This window comes from Genypterus blacodes, unplaced genomic scaffold (genome assembly GCF_046128005.1).
Source record: "Genypterus blacodes isolate CSIRO-AG114 ecotype Tasmania unplaced genomic scaffold, CSIRO-AGI_Gbla_v1 ptg000480l_1, whole genome shotgun sequence".
Lineage (NCBI taxonomy): Eukaryota > Metazoa > Chordata > Actinopteri > Ophidiiformes > Ophidiidae > Genypterus > Genypterus blacodes.
The window spans coordinates 232501-245847 of NW_027467241.1; the positions used below are offsets into that span (position 1 = coordinate 232501).

Below are 13347 nucleotides of genomic sequence, written 5' to 3' on the forward strand. Positions count from 1 at the left end.
TACCCCTTACGAAGAATCCTGCTGTGTGTGTGTGTGTGTGTGTGTGTGTGTGTGTGTGTGTGTGTGTGTGTGTGTGTGTGTGTGTGTGTGTGTGTGTGTGTGAGCCAGCTGTCCCCTATCAGATTACTGACTAGGTGCATCTCAGCCCGGTTTATATCACCTTGCCTCTGTGTAATCTCGCCTGATGTGTGTGTGTGTGTGTGTGTGTTGGCATGCTGGCAAAGGTATCGGCAACCCCCCTTCATTGTAGGCTTTTTACATAAGCTTCATCTGTGCGCACACACACACGCACACACACACACACACACACACACACACACACACACACACACACACACACACACACACACACACACACACACACACACACACACACACACACACACACACACACACACACACACACACACACAGCACAGTGACACAGGAGATCAGACTGATTGTGTGGATATATGGGAGGATAAGAGGGTGATGAGAGAGAAATATCGTCTGGAAAAACGAGGGGTACTCAAAGACAGGAGGAGGGGAGGAGAGGAGGAGGGAGTGGGGAGGGAGCAGGAGCAACACTGAACAGAGTGATGTGCTGAGGGCTGAGGGGGAACAGAGGTCAGATGAAAGGATTGACGAGAGGATTACAACCAAGTGATTGACATCATCAACTGAAAGGGAATACTGAGTGGTGACAGAATGGATGAGGAGGGGAGGCGGAGGGTGCAGATGGAAAAAGAAGGACGGGAATGAAAGGAGACAGCAGAAACAGAGAAATGGAGGGATAAAGGTGGAATGGGAAAGATTGAGAGATGGGAGGCTGGAGGGACGAGGAGGAGGAGAGAGAAGTAAACAGAAGAAAGGACCAAGCGGGTGAACGAGTAGAAGACGACACCAGAGGCTGTCAACAGGCTATGAGGTGATTTACAGTAGACGATGTAAAGAGACGGCTAGATGGGCGAGGAAACAATTAGAAATGACAGATGGCCGTCATTACACAGCTGCCTACAGAATGAGCGCTGATAAGGACGGCCACATTAGTCTTACATGACCCCAAAAAGTCTGTTAAGATCACCGACACCACTAATTAGCTATTTAAAGCCATAACTTCTTGGCGAGTGTGTGGCACTGTGGGCTTTTCCTGTGATAGATGAACCGGTGGAGAGGAAATGTGGAACTCTACCTGTGAGCAACGTTCACTACAGCAGACGACTCCAGCGGTATGCCTGCCAATCACTAATGTGTAGAGTTCGGAGCAATTTTGAGGCGCATCATCATATCCATTAAAAAAAGATAATTTCATAATCGCTCTTGCTCACTTGCTAGCAATTGTCTGTGTAGGAGACTGTAGGTGTCACACGGTTTGTGCGGCGGAATAGAAGGGAAATCTCTCAATTATCTGGTTAAAGCTCGGCGCGGCTTGTTGTTACCCACGGTGTCTGTCAGGCTCAGGCTACAGTAAGGGAGATGCAGGAACAGATGGGCCACTCGCTGTTCAAAGTACAAGCCTGGCCAAAATGAACAGACTGGCAAATGAATGGATGGATGGATGGATGGAGAGAGAGGGAGAAAGAGGAAGGTATGTGAATGGAGCACTTACAGGAGGAAGAAAATAAGGGCCTGCAAATTGATTAAAGTAGCTCAGAGGATGCAAAGAGAGCAGGCGAGGGGGGGGAAGGGGGATCAACGTTTTTTTTTGAGATAAGCAAGTAGGAGGAAGGAGATGAAGGGTAATTAAGTGAAACGGATCATGACAGAGACACGAACGGAGTTGAGAGATGATGAAGGGCGACAGATGTGTGCTGTCACGTGGAGGGTCCAAGTTACACCCCTCTACCAGCGTGCAAGGAAGGACGAGTGGAAATGAGGTGTATGTCAGAGAGGTGACGGTTGTTGGATGAATGGAGCGTGTGTGTGTGTGTGTGTGTGTGTGTGTGTGTGGGGAGGGGGGGATGAGGATAAGGGACTGGTAGATGATGGGAAGAGCAGAGAAGGAGGCGATTACAACTGTTTAAGGCCTGGGAAAGGCTAAAATGGGGGGAAGCGAGGAGATGAAGTAATGAAGAATGAGAGGGCAAGTGATGATGCTTGAGAGGTCTATGATAAAGGAGGGCAGGGATGAGGGAATGGAGGAATAACAATGCCAGGAAGAAAAACTACACTAATAAAGCACTGACATTTTGAGGCAGAGGAACGGGCGGATAGAGGCACGGACGGATAAATGGACAGCAGAATGGAAAGTGAACGGATGAAAGGAACAGAGGTATGGCAGAGTGGATGGATGAGGAGACGACACGGCATTGATTTGGGAAGGGACAGCTGGAAAAAAGATGAAAGTATGAAACAGCAGTGGAAGAAGAAGAAGTAGTAGAAGAAGTGCTACAGGGGTGTGTGGTGGAACGATGGAAGAAAATAGAGGTGGAGAATGATGAAAGGAAAGGAAGAGTGTCACAGAGGAGGAATGACTAAGCGTGCCAGCAAGGGGTGGAAGCGACGAGCAAAAGGCGTAGCACAGATGTAAGGAGGAAAAAAATAGAGGGATGAGCGGATGAGTAATTAAAGTGTTGACAGTCTGTTTAGGCACAGCAGGCGCCTGATGAGCAGAACAAACTGTAACCACGGCAACCGCTGGAGACAGACGGAGGGATGGATGGCGCGGGGAGAGAAGAAGTGGTCGAGACAGAGGGGGAGCGAGGGAGGGGGGGAGAGCAGCGTGTGTGTTGGAGAAAGGGAGAGAGAGAGGGATGAAGAGAGGGGGGACAGAGGGACGAAAAGAAGGGACGATAAGAAGGGACTTGGGTATGAACAGGGACATTCTGAAGCCGATTTACACAACTGAGGCCTTCAATCACCAGAGAAACCAAATAAGGAGCTAAATAGATCAGTTGATAGTGGCACGCACACACACACACATACACACAAGGAAGTTACTCAACGCATCCAATTGGCGAGATATCAAGTCCCCCATCTTGCAGTTCTGGATGTCCTGGACCAAGAGTACGGACATGCAGATGGCTGGAGAGACATGTTCATCATGTTTCTGTCAAGTAGCTTCCTGTTGAACTGTGGAGGAATCGCGGCTGAGTCCCGTCGGAGATTAGACCGTTACACCGCCGAAAATTTGGCCCAACTCTAAACTCAGACGGGTGCCAGGTGGTTAAATTTAAGTTAGGATTCCGGATGGGGTTATAGTGGAATAAACTCCACAAACAATCTGCAACGCATCGTCCCACACAAACTGTGGGATGCAGATGCAGAGTACTGTGGCTCAACCAGCCTGTACTTGTGCTTTGTGTAGACAAGCGAAGCACAAAAAGCTTTCCTGCCTGCATCAGCACCACCAAGCATTAGAATATGAGAAACAATCATCAACAAACTCCAAAAAAACAAATTTACCCCACAGACTCGTTGGAAACACTGGGTTGTTTTGCCTTTATTAGCATCTGGCTCCGGGGAAAAGCTGTTTGTGGCGAGTTACGGGGCAGTTTGAGATTCATTATGCCGTCTGTGATCAAACACGTCCGTTCCTAACTGGATTCTACCCAATAATTATTAAAGAGAACCTTCCTCTCATTGCCACAGTCTCCTCTGGGTGCTGTACCTGCTCCCACTCCATTATCCCTCCACCCCTGCCTCTATCTCTCTTTCAGTACGTCCCTCTGTTTCAGACAGAAACACAGAGGGCAGCAAGGGATGTTAGGAAAGAATCTAAATATAAAAAGATGTAGACTGTGTGTGTTTGTGTGTGAAACATGAATCAATACATAGGTGTGATTGAAAGGCATGCTGCTATGTCATTGACCTACTCTGCTCATTGGGTAATTGTTCTGTTGCTCAGGACTTCCCTTTAGAAATGCAGGAACCCTGCTGAATCATCGAGATGCCACACACACACACAAACACGCACACAAACAGCATCCTGCCATGTCAGCCAATCACGGTCCATATAATTGACGCCACAGGGTTTCTGATTGGGTGGAGGATGTTGACAGCCCGGATCGGTGTGTTTGTCAGTTGATTGCCGACTGCTGTTTGCGTCAGATATGCAATTTCTTCACAGATTAAACCCTGTCATGTAAACACATACACACACACACACACACACACACACACACACACACACAGACAAATAAATGCAGCGCAGTAAAGGATTGTGTTAAGGAATGAGAGACATAAGACGAAGGCGGGGAGAGGGGAAGATGGGAGGTAATGGCGGGGTTGGATGAGGGACAGAGGAGGAGTTCAGGGCGATAGGAGATTAGACGGGCCTAGATCCCTGTAGGACACCTATGTACGAACATACACACATACCCACTCTACTCGCTTTCCTCAATCTCCCCATACAATCAAACTGTGTGAGAAACTCCAGTGGGCCAGGTTCCAAACATAATCGGCGCCCCCAAGTGTTTGGACCAGAACCCAAACTGCAGCCTGTGGCACTGTCACATTTAACAAAGCAGAAGGAATAATTAGGCATTTTCTGCTGCATTAAATTTACAAATTGGACAGTTAGAAGGTAGCGAGCACAGACTGGTACAGGTGAAGCTGTAAACCTCAGCCTAATGCCTCCAGGACAGAAATGGGAGCAATTTAGAGCCAAACTCATTCTTAAATGTATTTGACAAAGATTTGAAACTGAGAGAAGCTGCATTTCCTGACATTAGACCAGTTTAAATGCATAATATATGGACACAATTTGGTGGGTTCTCTATTCACATGGAGATCAAAGTACCAGTGCTGAGTTCTTTATTCCACGCAGCACAATATGGCTTCTTGAGCGCGTGGAGAAGAAACGAAGATCGTCAGCCATTAATTACAGGCTTTTATTGGCTACAGTCTTAAACCACGTTACTGCCACGCAATTTCATCAGATACAACTGTGCTATTGCCATCTGGTGTAAAGGGGGGCATCAAAACAGAACTGTACTGAGCTACGAGTCTGGCACCGATGTGACAGCCGTCCACCAATGACAAATGGTTCCTCTCTGAGTAAAAAGGCATCCTAGTTTAACAGCGTAACAGAGCTGCCAAAGCTGTTTTCAGTACTTTATGTCCCTCATTTGCTGAGCTGCAGCCATCATTTTCACTGCTCAGGTAAATCCATCTTCAAGACTATTATAGATCTATAGAACGAGACTACCTCAGCCATTTGCAAAGGGGCTTTCAAAACAGATACAGTGAGATCCAAAGTGACAGGAAAAACAACATCTTCACTAGAATAACAACAAACACAACAAGCCCGTGCCAATGCTGTCTTTGTAAAAGAGCTACAACTGAACCAAGGTTGTAAGACATCCTCAACCGATCAGGACTACACAGTACATAAAGCTTAAACTTAAACGAGAGCGTCACAACGCATTAACAACCCATCCCTGCGCCATCAGTGTCAATGAATTGCCAAAGAAAATCATTGTCACCTCTGTTGCTTGCCAATTCAATTTACCTCCCAGAAATCTAATCCCCAAACTGTGCAGCCATGAAAGCTTTCCAAGGGGTGGAAACAAAATGACAAACTCTCAGGAAGGAGTGGGAGATTGGCTAACACAATTACAGCACTGCTCAGCCTGCCGCTTACAAAAGGATCAGAGATGCTTTTTCATGGAATTGCAGAGGCTCTTTCGGTTCATTTCCATGGCTGGACGGTGTGCGACGCAAAAACCAAATGGGTTTCACCTGTGCAAGAAACTGCATTTGGTAGCCTGAAATGACTCTGGCACGTCCCCTTCCCAGTCCACGAATGAATCCTGGACCAGGCAGGGGTGAGGCTCTCAAACAGCTCTCTACCAGGGCGAAAAGATGTGAGCTGTGACATTAAGTACAAAACTCTGTTCCAGTCCGTAGGGCAATGGCAGAGCAGCACCTCCTAATACTATGGTCCGCTGGGGTTTTCATGCCCACCATTTCGCAAGTGTTCATGGTTCACCGGTTCCCAGCCTGTGGTAAAATGCCGGCAGGGGGGGGTTTTAACGGCACCCTTCAGAAAATCAGGTGCTTTTCTATGCATATAAATCAGGGGAACTCTGCAGATACTTTTGAACACACAAAGCTTCCTCAGTTCATTAGCGGTGGGGTTGCTTATCTCTATGTGGTGTTGCGGACTTGAAAAGGGCCAAAGCCTCAAAGCTCTAAAGAGCAGATAGGTGTCTGGCCCCCATTTTAGATTACAGATAGCCCCTTACTTAAGATAAGGCGCTATTAACAAACCCCTCTGACACTCACAAAGTGGAAGAGGTGCATTTTTCAGGCACAACAAACCTTGGCTGAGGAAAATCAGGACTAAAGTTAGATCATCACAAACTAGCAGTGAATTTCTGCATTGGCGACACAAACAAAATACTATAAATGATTTAATTCCTCAAACAGAGCTGGAACTGGGCTGTGTAATATTCCAAACAAACAGAAGCTCTTGGGAGGACTGACTTGAGTGAAGGAGCATAGAGGAGCATTATTGCCCCCCTGCTGTGAGAACACTGCAATCCTTCTTTGTACTGAGAACACTTCAGTTCTTTACGCCGAGCCCCCGTCTCTCCCTCTGATTGTCCACATCTTGCCTGTTTTTTCTCTGGCGATCTGCAGCAGGGCTTCTGTAAACCGCCTCCCTCACCCCTAACCATAAGGTCAGGGGACGAGCCACGCAACTGAACGGATAGAAGCACACGTCGGATACAAATGAGTGGTTTGAAGAGATCAATCTGAGCTCTGGGGACTTTTGGGAACAATGCATTTGTTATTATGTGTCAGGCTTTCTGAGGTGACTTGACAAATGGCAGATTCATTAATCTCCAGTTGTAGCTAGTTTATGGAGAAATATAAGTGCTACTTTGGCTGGAACGTCTTACTGGGGACGTCTCTTGCTAATAAATGTATTTGTGTTTGGCTTAGACTCTTCAGTGAGGAGGCGGAGGAGGAAATGTGCCGTTGCTCTCCTGCTGCATGAAGGGATGGAATAGGTGGATTTAGCTCCAGCTACCTTTCACATGCAAATGCTTGTATGTGTTGGTATAGCCTGTTGGCACGGTTTCAACAGAGAAGCGAGGAGAGAGGATCAGACGATGGACGTCTGCCAGACAACCTGCTTTCAGATCCTTCTCACAAGGGAAAAAAGGTTCAGGGAACAGGTTCCAATCCTACAAGCTCCCACAGCTTCATGACGGCAATTCACTGTGAAATCTGTCAATACTGCTATTCGTCCATGTTGTTAGGGATGATAGCAATTGTTTGTAACTCTTACAATGTCTCTTTGCCTGAATGTTATTCCTGGAAGCTTGAAGGCGGCTTTGAGACCGATTGGGAGCTATGGAAACCTGCCGTGATAAAGAAGTTGTAGTGGCTAAATCATGGCTACGATTGGCCTTGAAGTGTTGTCATTGTGTCCTGAAACTCTTCTCCACAACACTCTTCTCTCTCTCTCTCTACCTCAGCATCTTCTTTATACTCTCAGCCACGTCGCTCTCTCGTCTCGTCTTCCCGGGCTCTCTCACGGTCATGACGGTCTTTACAAACTCATTTTTATCACGGCTCTCCGTTTCTCTAATCAAATCCAGTCTTCCCTCCTCATCCCTCTCGCTGGCATTGATGGATGGCGGCTTTCACCCGTTTATCGCCTTTACATATTTCTTTGCCGATCGGCTTAACGACGCGCATTCATACACACTGACTCTTCATCCTTCTTTATTTTACTCCTCTCCAAATGTCCAGCCTTTACATCCTTATATCTTCACTCATCCTGAATCTTAACACAAGTGTATTTCACTTTGTGCTCATCAACACCCCTCCCTCCTCCATCTTGTGTGCTCTACTCTCCATTTTCTTCCCGTTTTTGTCTTTCACCCGCGCTGTATGTTCGGGCTTCTCTCTCCCTCTGCTTCCCTCCTTTGTCCCCTTCGTGTGGACTCCTCTTTCCTCTCTCCATTCTCTCTGGATGACAAAAGGACAGAATACGACAGGAGTGACAGAGGAGTGATCTCAAAAGAACGAGTGGGCATACGGTACACACGACTGCCGTACGAAGAGGCTATGTGGGCGTTCTTTTGTTCCTTGCCTACAGCGTGAGAGTGAGTGTGTGTGCATGTGTTGGCATCCCTATAATTACATTTGTGTGGGAAGACTGTTTTGGTATGCTTGTAGTCGTTTCTGTGTGCAAGCACTCACCTAATATCAAGGGCCCGAATTATGAGTGAGAGAGAGAGGGTGTGTGTGTGTGTGTACTAGAAAGACTGGGGATTGGAAAGAGTGTGAACGAGAGAGAGAGTCAGAGACATAGTCAGAAAGAGTCAGAGAGAGAGTCAAAGAGAGTCAGAGAGAGAGAGGGAGAGAGAGAGAGAGAGTCAGAGAGAGAGAGAGAGAGAGTCAGAGAGAGAGAGAGAGAGAGAGAGAGTCAGAGAGAGAGTCAGGGATCGAGAGTCAGAGAGAGAGAGAGAGAGAGAGAGAGAGAGAGAGAGAGAGAGAGAGAGAGAGAGAGAGAGAGAGAGAGAGAGAGACAGCACTGCTTCTGCATATTTTCCAGTTAAAGTATTAGAACAATGCTGCATAATACCAAACACTGAATGACAGTGAAAACACTTTGATCAACTCCCTGTTGCAGCACGCAGCACTAATGTAACACCCGTGACTTCAGAGTGCTCGCACGCTGGTCCACGGCGCCGCACACAGTGGCGATAGTAAACAAGGAGTCACGAGGGGCCGATTTAAAAGAGGCAGAAGTGTAACAGGTTTGCCAGTTTATTATTTCACATCAACAGCCGCAACAAACGGCACCTCAGAGCTTTAAACAGTGAGCAGATGTGGATATTGTGAAAAAATCAAATAAATAATAAAAAAGAATAAATAAAGTGCAAAACATGCCTCAGAGTGTGAAGCTCAGGGGGGAAATAAAAACCGTGATGCTCCACATTCTACTTCCCCCATAAAACACCTCATGTAACATAATAAAGCCAAAGCCCGCAGACGCTTATGCATCACGGAACTCCAAATACGGTCTTCCTTTACGGCTTTGGCTGGGCTGAGGGTCCTAACTGGGCCATCGGTGTCCGGCCCGTCCTATTCATCACCGCAATCATCCATGATAACGCGGCGTGTCGGTCTTTTCTGTGTGTAACCGTGTCGTCATAGTGGAGATGAGATACAGACACACTTTAATGAGCTTTCCACCTTCTTTCTTTGGGTTAAGTGCAGGGAACGTGAGGTGATTTCACCATTTGCAAATTGTCTGCCGCTTTCGACAGCCCACCTCTCTCACAAAGCTCCTGTTGTCACGCCATCTCGGTCACATTTCTTGCTACTTAGACTTGTCAAAGCCCCTCTCTCTGACAGCAGCGGCCCCCGGCCCCACCTCAGGTTCTGTAGCCGTCACTCCACCATTTTGACAGAGGCCTTCTGTTGTAGCTATTCAGTGCTAACCCTGCCATCCAACGTGTGAATTACTGTGCGAGTGATAAGTGGCTTTTCAGAGCTAATACAAATCCCCTTGTTAATAAACAGAGACGCTCCCTGAGTCGATTTAAGTCTATTACAGGCTAATAGCATTTTCATGTGCAGGCAAATTCAGGCTGAATCACATCACAAGGGCACGGGCAGGAATAAACATAGACTCACACCGAAACACACAGAGTGATGCAGGTGGAGATGTGGAGGTCACTGCATTCAGAGGAGTCAGGACAAAGGAGGAAGTGCAGGGAGCCGTAAAGAGCAGTGGGTCTTCCATACTTCCAGTTGTGTGTTTGAGGCTTCCCTTAATTGCCTAGTTTGGGTTCAAGAGTGTCACTGCGGAACACAGTTAATGGAAACGCATGATTATAAAGCTATTAGTGAGTTCCTCTTTGCTGTGTCTGAGGATCTGCTGACTGTTTAAACAGGAACATGGCAGGTTGGGATAAGGTCATCAGCCTCTAAGCTCAGAGTCACGCTGGAAAGCAAACGCTCTTAGCTCATGTTCTCACTCTCGCTTGATCAAGCCTCACCTCTCACTCTCACTCTCTCCCTCTGTCTCATTCCAGCTGTCGGTCTCTTGCTCTCCAGAGAGTTGAGAGTTTAGATAGGGTCTCAAAATAGAGAGAGTGAGAAAAGCAAACTCGCAGCAACAGTGGGTGTTCATACGAGAGGTTCTCAACGCTCGTGAGCCACAGTCCAGCTTGTTTTCCATCTGTTCCTGCTTGATAAGTGTTCACTCACAGACATCTAAGCTCGGGATCTGGTTTAGATTTTGGCTCCTCCTTGTCTGACCCAATTCATCCTCCTCACTCTCTGTGCTGATTCTCTCCAGCGTTTGTTTAAGTATCAGGCAGAGTTGCTTTGTGTGTGTGTGTGTGTGTGTGTGTGTGTGTGTGTGTGTGTGAACGAGCGCGCGAGCGAGAGGCAGATTGGGTAAGAGAGGGAGTGAGAGAGCATGTTTGTGTTAATGCCGACGTGTGTGTGCGCTGCCTTACTTGTGCAAATTCAGCAACAAACTCTAAGTGCAAGTGAAGGCTTCTTAAGTGCAGAAGAATATGACATTAATTTGCACGAGACACACACAAACACACAATCACCCACCCACCCACACACACACACACACACACACACACACACACACACACCCCCTCAGTATCTGGAGGAATTTACATTTAATCATTTGGCAGGAATTATCTAAGCAAACTATAGTGAACACACACACGCGCACACACACACACGCACACACAACAGTACTACAACATGATGTTCTGCAAAAATGTGAAGACACCAGCGAGCCTATGAGCAGATAAAGAAAGGTGAGGAAGACGAGGCGGGGCTAGAAGGAAAGCAGCAGGAAGAGTGTAAATGGACGGGACAGTGTTATCCATCTGCCTGCGTCAGATCGATCAGCGAGCGGATGGATCGGTTACACCCATCTGGCGTACGCCTGTGGTAGAAAGCTCTGACACTGCTGCCCTCTTTGCAAATGAGATCTGCTCTCTGAGAGGGGACGAAGAGATGGAAGGGGTGAGAGAGGGAGAAGACAAGAGAATGTAACGAGGATGGAAGGAGCTCATCTTTGCCAAAGCATGGTAGACAATGTACCAAAACTCTGGGTGTGTGCGGCGCAGTATGCATGAGTGTGTAAGCAATTTGGGCCAGATGAGGCAAGGAGACATGGAGGGCAGCAGAGTCAGCAAGAGATAGAGACGAGACAAGAAAGACAGCAGAGGAGGAGGCGAAGAGGAGAGAAGGAGGTGAGGCAGAGCTGTGACTGATAACATTGTCGTACTCAGGTTGCCTCAAGGGCAGACAAGACGGAAAGAGAGGGAGGAAAGGAAGAGAGGGAACAAGACATAAAGAAAGAAAATGTGGAAATTTACAGAGGAGCCAAAGGCGGAAAGGGTTATAAGACTGAAGGTGAGCAAGGATGGAGAGACGAGATAGAGAGAGATAGAAAACACAGGGAGGAGCAGTGCAGAGAGAGAGATAAACGGCACAGAATGGATGGCAAAGAGGTAATAAAGGTGGAGGCAGCGGGCATGGTAAGAGAGCAGTGGGTGGAAGTTTAAGTACGGGCTGGATGGAGAAAGGATGAAGATTTCACGGGGAGAAAGGAGAGACGGAGCGAGAGTGAAATAGCTGGAGAGATAAGGTTAAAGACAGAGAGAGCGTTATAACCAGAGGGGGTCAAGGAAAGAGAAAGGTCAAATGAAGGAGTGTAGAAAGAAAGACTGTGCCGCGCGGTGAGTGTGTGACATTTGGTGTGCAAAGGGTGAAGCTAGTTGAGCTGAGACTTTATGGCCCCGCTCATCCTATGGCTACGCTTGATGTCTGGCCTGTGTGGAGGCTCCGGCACTTTGCTCCGGCGTCTTTAGCATTCGCGCCTCCGCGGGGAATAAGCATTAGTCGCCTCCCAGCATCGGGTGCCGCAGGGTACTAACTGTCACCTCAGGTGCTCGGGGCTGTGCGGCACCCTCCTGCTGAAGCATTTTGAAAAAGAGTTTTGGAACTGGAGGCACCAGGCAGAAGGAAGTAAGTGTGTGTTATGGTTGAATTCTTTGCTTTGGTTTGAAAGGTACTGGGATTTGCGCAGGTGAATGCAGGTTTCCACAACATCCAGCAGCAGATCTTAGTTCTTCTCCTTAGGGCCCACAGGACTGCATCTCCTCCATCTCTATCACTTGCACATGATTGGATAAAGCCCACATGTCAACAGCATCAAGACTCCAAGTTGTGATCAATTGAACATAACTGAGTGAGTCCGGAGCAGGTAAAGCAAAGAGAGATGGGCCAGGGTGAAGATCCGCTGTTCTATAGCGACGCAGGGTCATTCAGTATTTTATACACAACAGAAAGAGAGAGGGAAGTATGAAGAACAACCCAAGGTTAAAGCCTAGATAGATGGATGTTGATAGCAAAGTTGTATCCATCTAGTGTGTAATCAACTTTGATTGTTCAAGAAGTATACCATTCATTCCCTGTAGCCGTTACCGTGGTTATGTAAAACATCTTGCACAGTGTGAACATGTCAGCCTGAGATAAAACACTCTTCTGTGCTCCCTCACAGCTTTACACCGGTCTTTACCAATGCAGATTACAAGGTTACAAAAAACGGGACAGTGCTTGTGTAATATATACGAGCTGATTTCTGGAAGGGAACCAAAGGAAGCCATGTAGAGGGAAGGGAGGTTATAAATTGCAGCTTTGATAAATACGGCTTTAATATCCGAGCTCAAAGGCAAACCCTCCTCTAGTTTCACACAGAAAGAGCAACCTGAGCACCTAATGGAAAATATTGAGCAGGCAATTTGTGTCAACTTGTAATGCCGGCACGGTATGCGCTTTATGTCCTGTCGTTACTCAAAGTATAAGGTGGCGTTAGTCTATATATCAGTGTGTAATCATCATCGCACTCCTATCACACCGCCATAAAGCCAGAAAGCCCCAGAGAACTCACAGCCATCGCTCTGTTATCCTGTCCGATTCTGACTCACCGTCTCCCGTCTCTCCGCTGCTGTGACTGTTATCACGCGCTGTCACACTCTGAGTCTCCGTTATCGTTGCTATGGTGACAATTATGCATGGCGATGGCTTGCGTTGACGGATCTCCAAGCCTGTTTTTAATATCAGTCAGTTTTTGTTTGTTTGTGTTGGTTGGCTTGAGTGTTTCTGCCTGGTACACAGGATGAGTTAACAGTAGGTTGAGCTGGTATTTGCCAACTTTCAGTCAACGTAATTGAGTCTTGCAGCAGAGTGGAGGCTGATAGGCTGGTGACCCAATTTGATTGCACGGTCCCAGAGGTTTAGGATGCTCCTCAATGTTCTAGCACTCGTCTAATGTTCTTTTGCAGGTTTCTAGGTAACTGTTACTATAGGGATTGGTTGTGTTCAGGTTTTTGTTTTTTGGAAGGTTGTTGCTAGGCGATG

General features: G+C 47.3%; 1 protein-coding gene across 1 annotated transcript in view; it reads right to left on the reverse strand.

Moving 5' to 3' along the window:
- The window catches only part of pcxb (pyruvate carboxylase b), a 60296-nt gene extending 52821 nt beyond the window's left edge, over positions 1 to 7475 (reverse strand). Inside the window, exon 1 of the mRNA XM_076139908.1 lies at positions 7470 to 7475. Coding sequence (XP_075996023.1) covers positions 7470 to 7475 — 6 coding nt within the window. The remainder of the gene's footprint in view (positions 1 to 7469) is intronic.
- Between the last annotated feature and the right edge of the window lie 5872 nt (positions 7476 to 13347).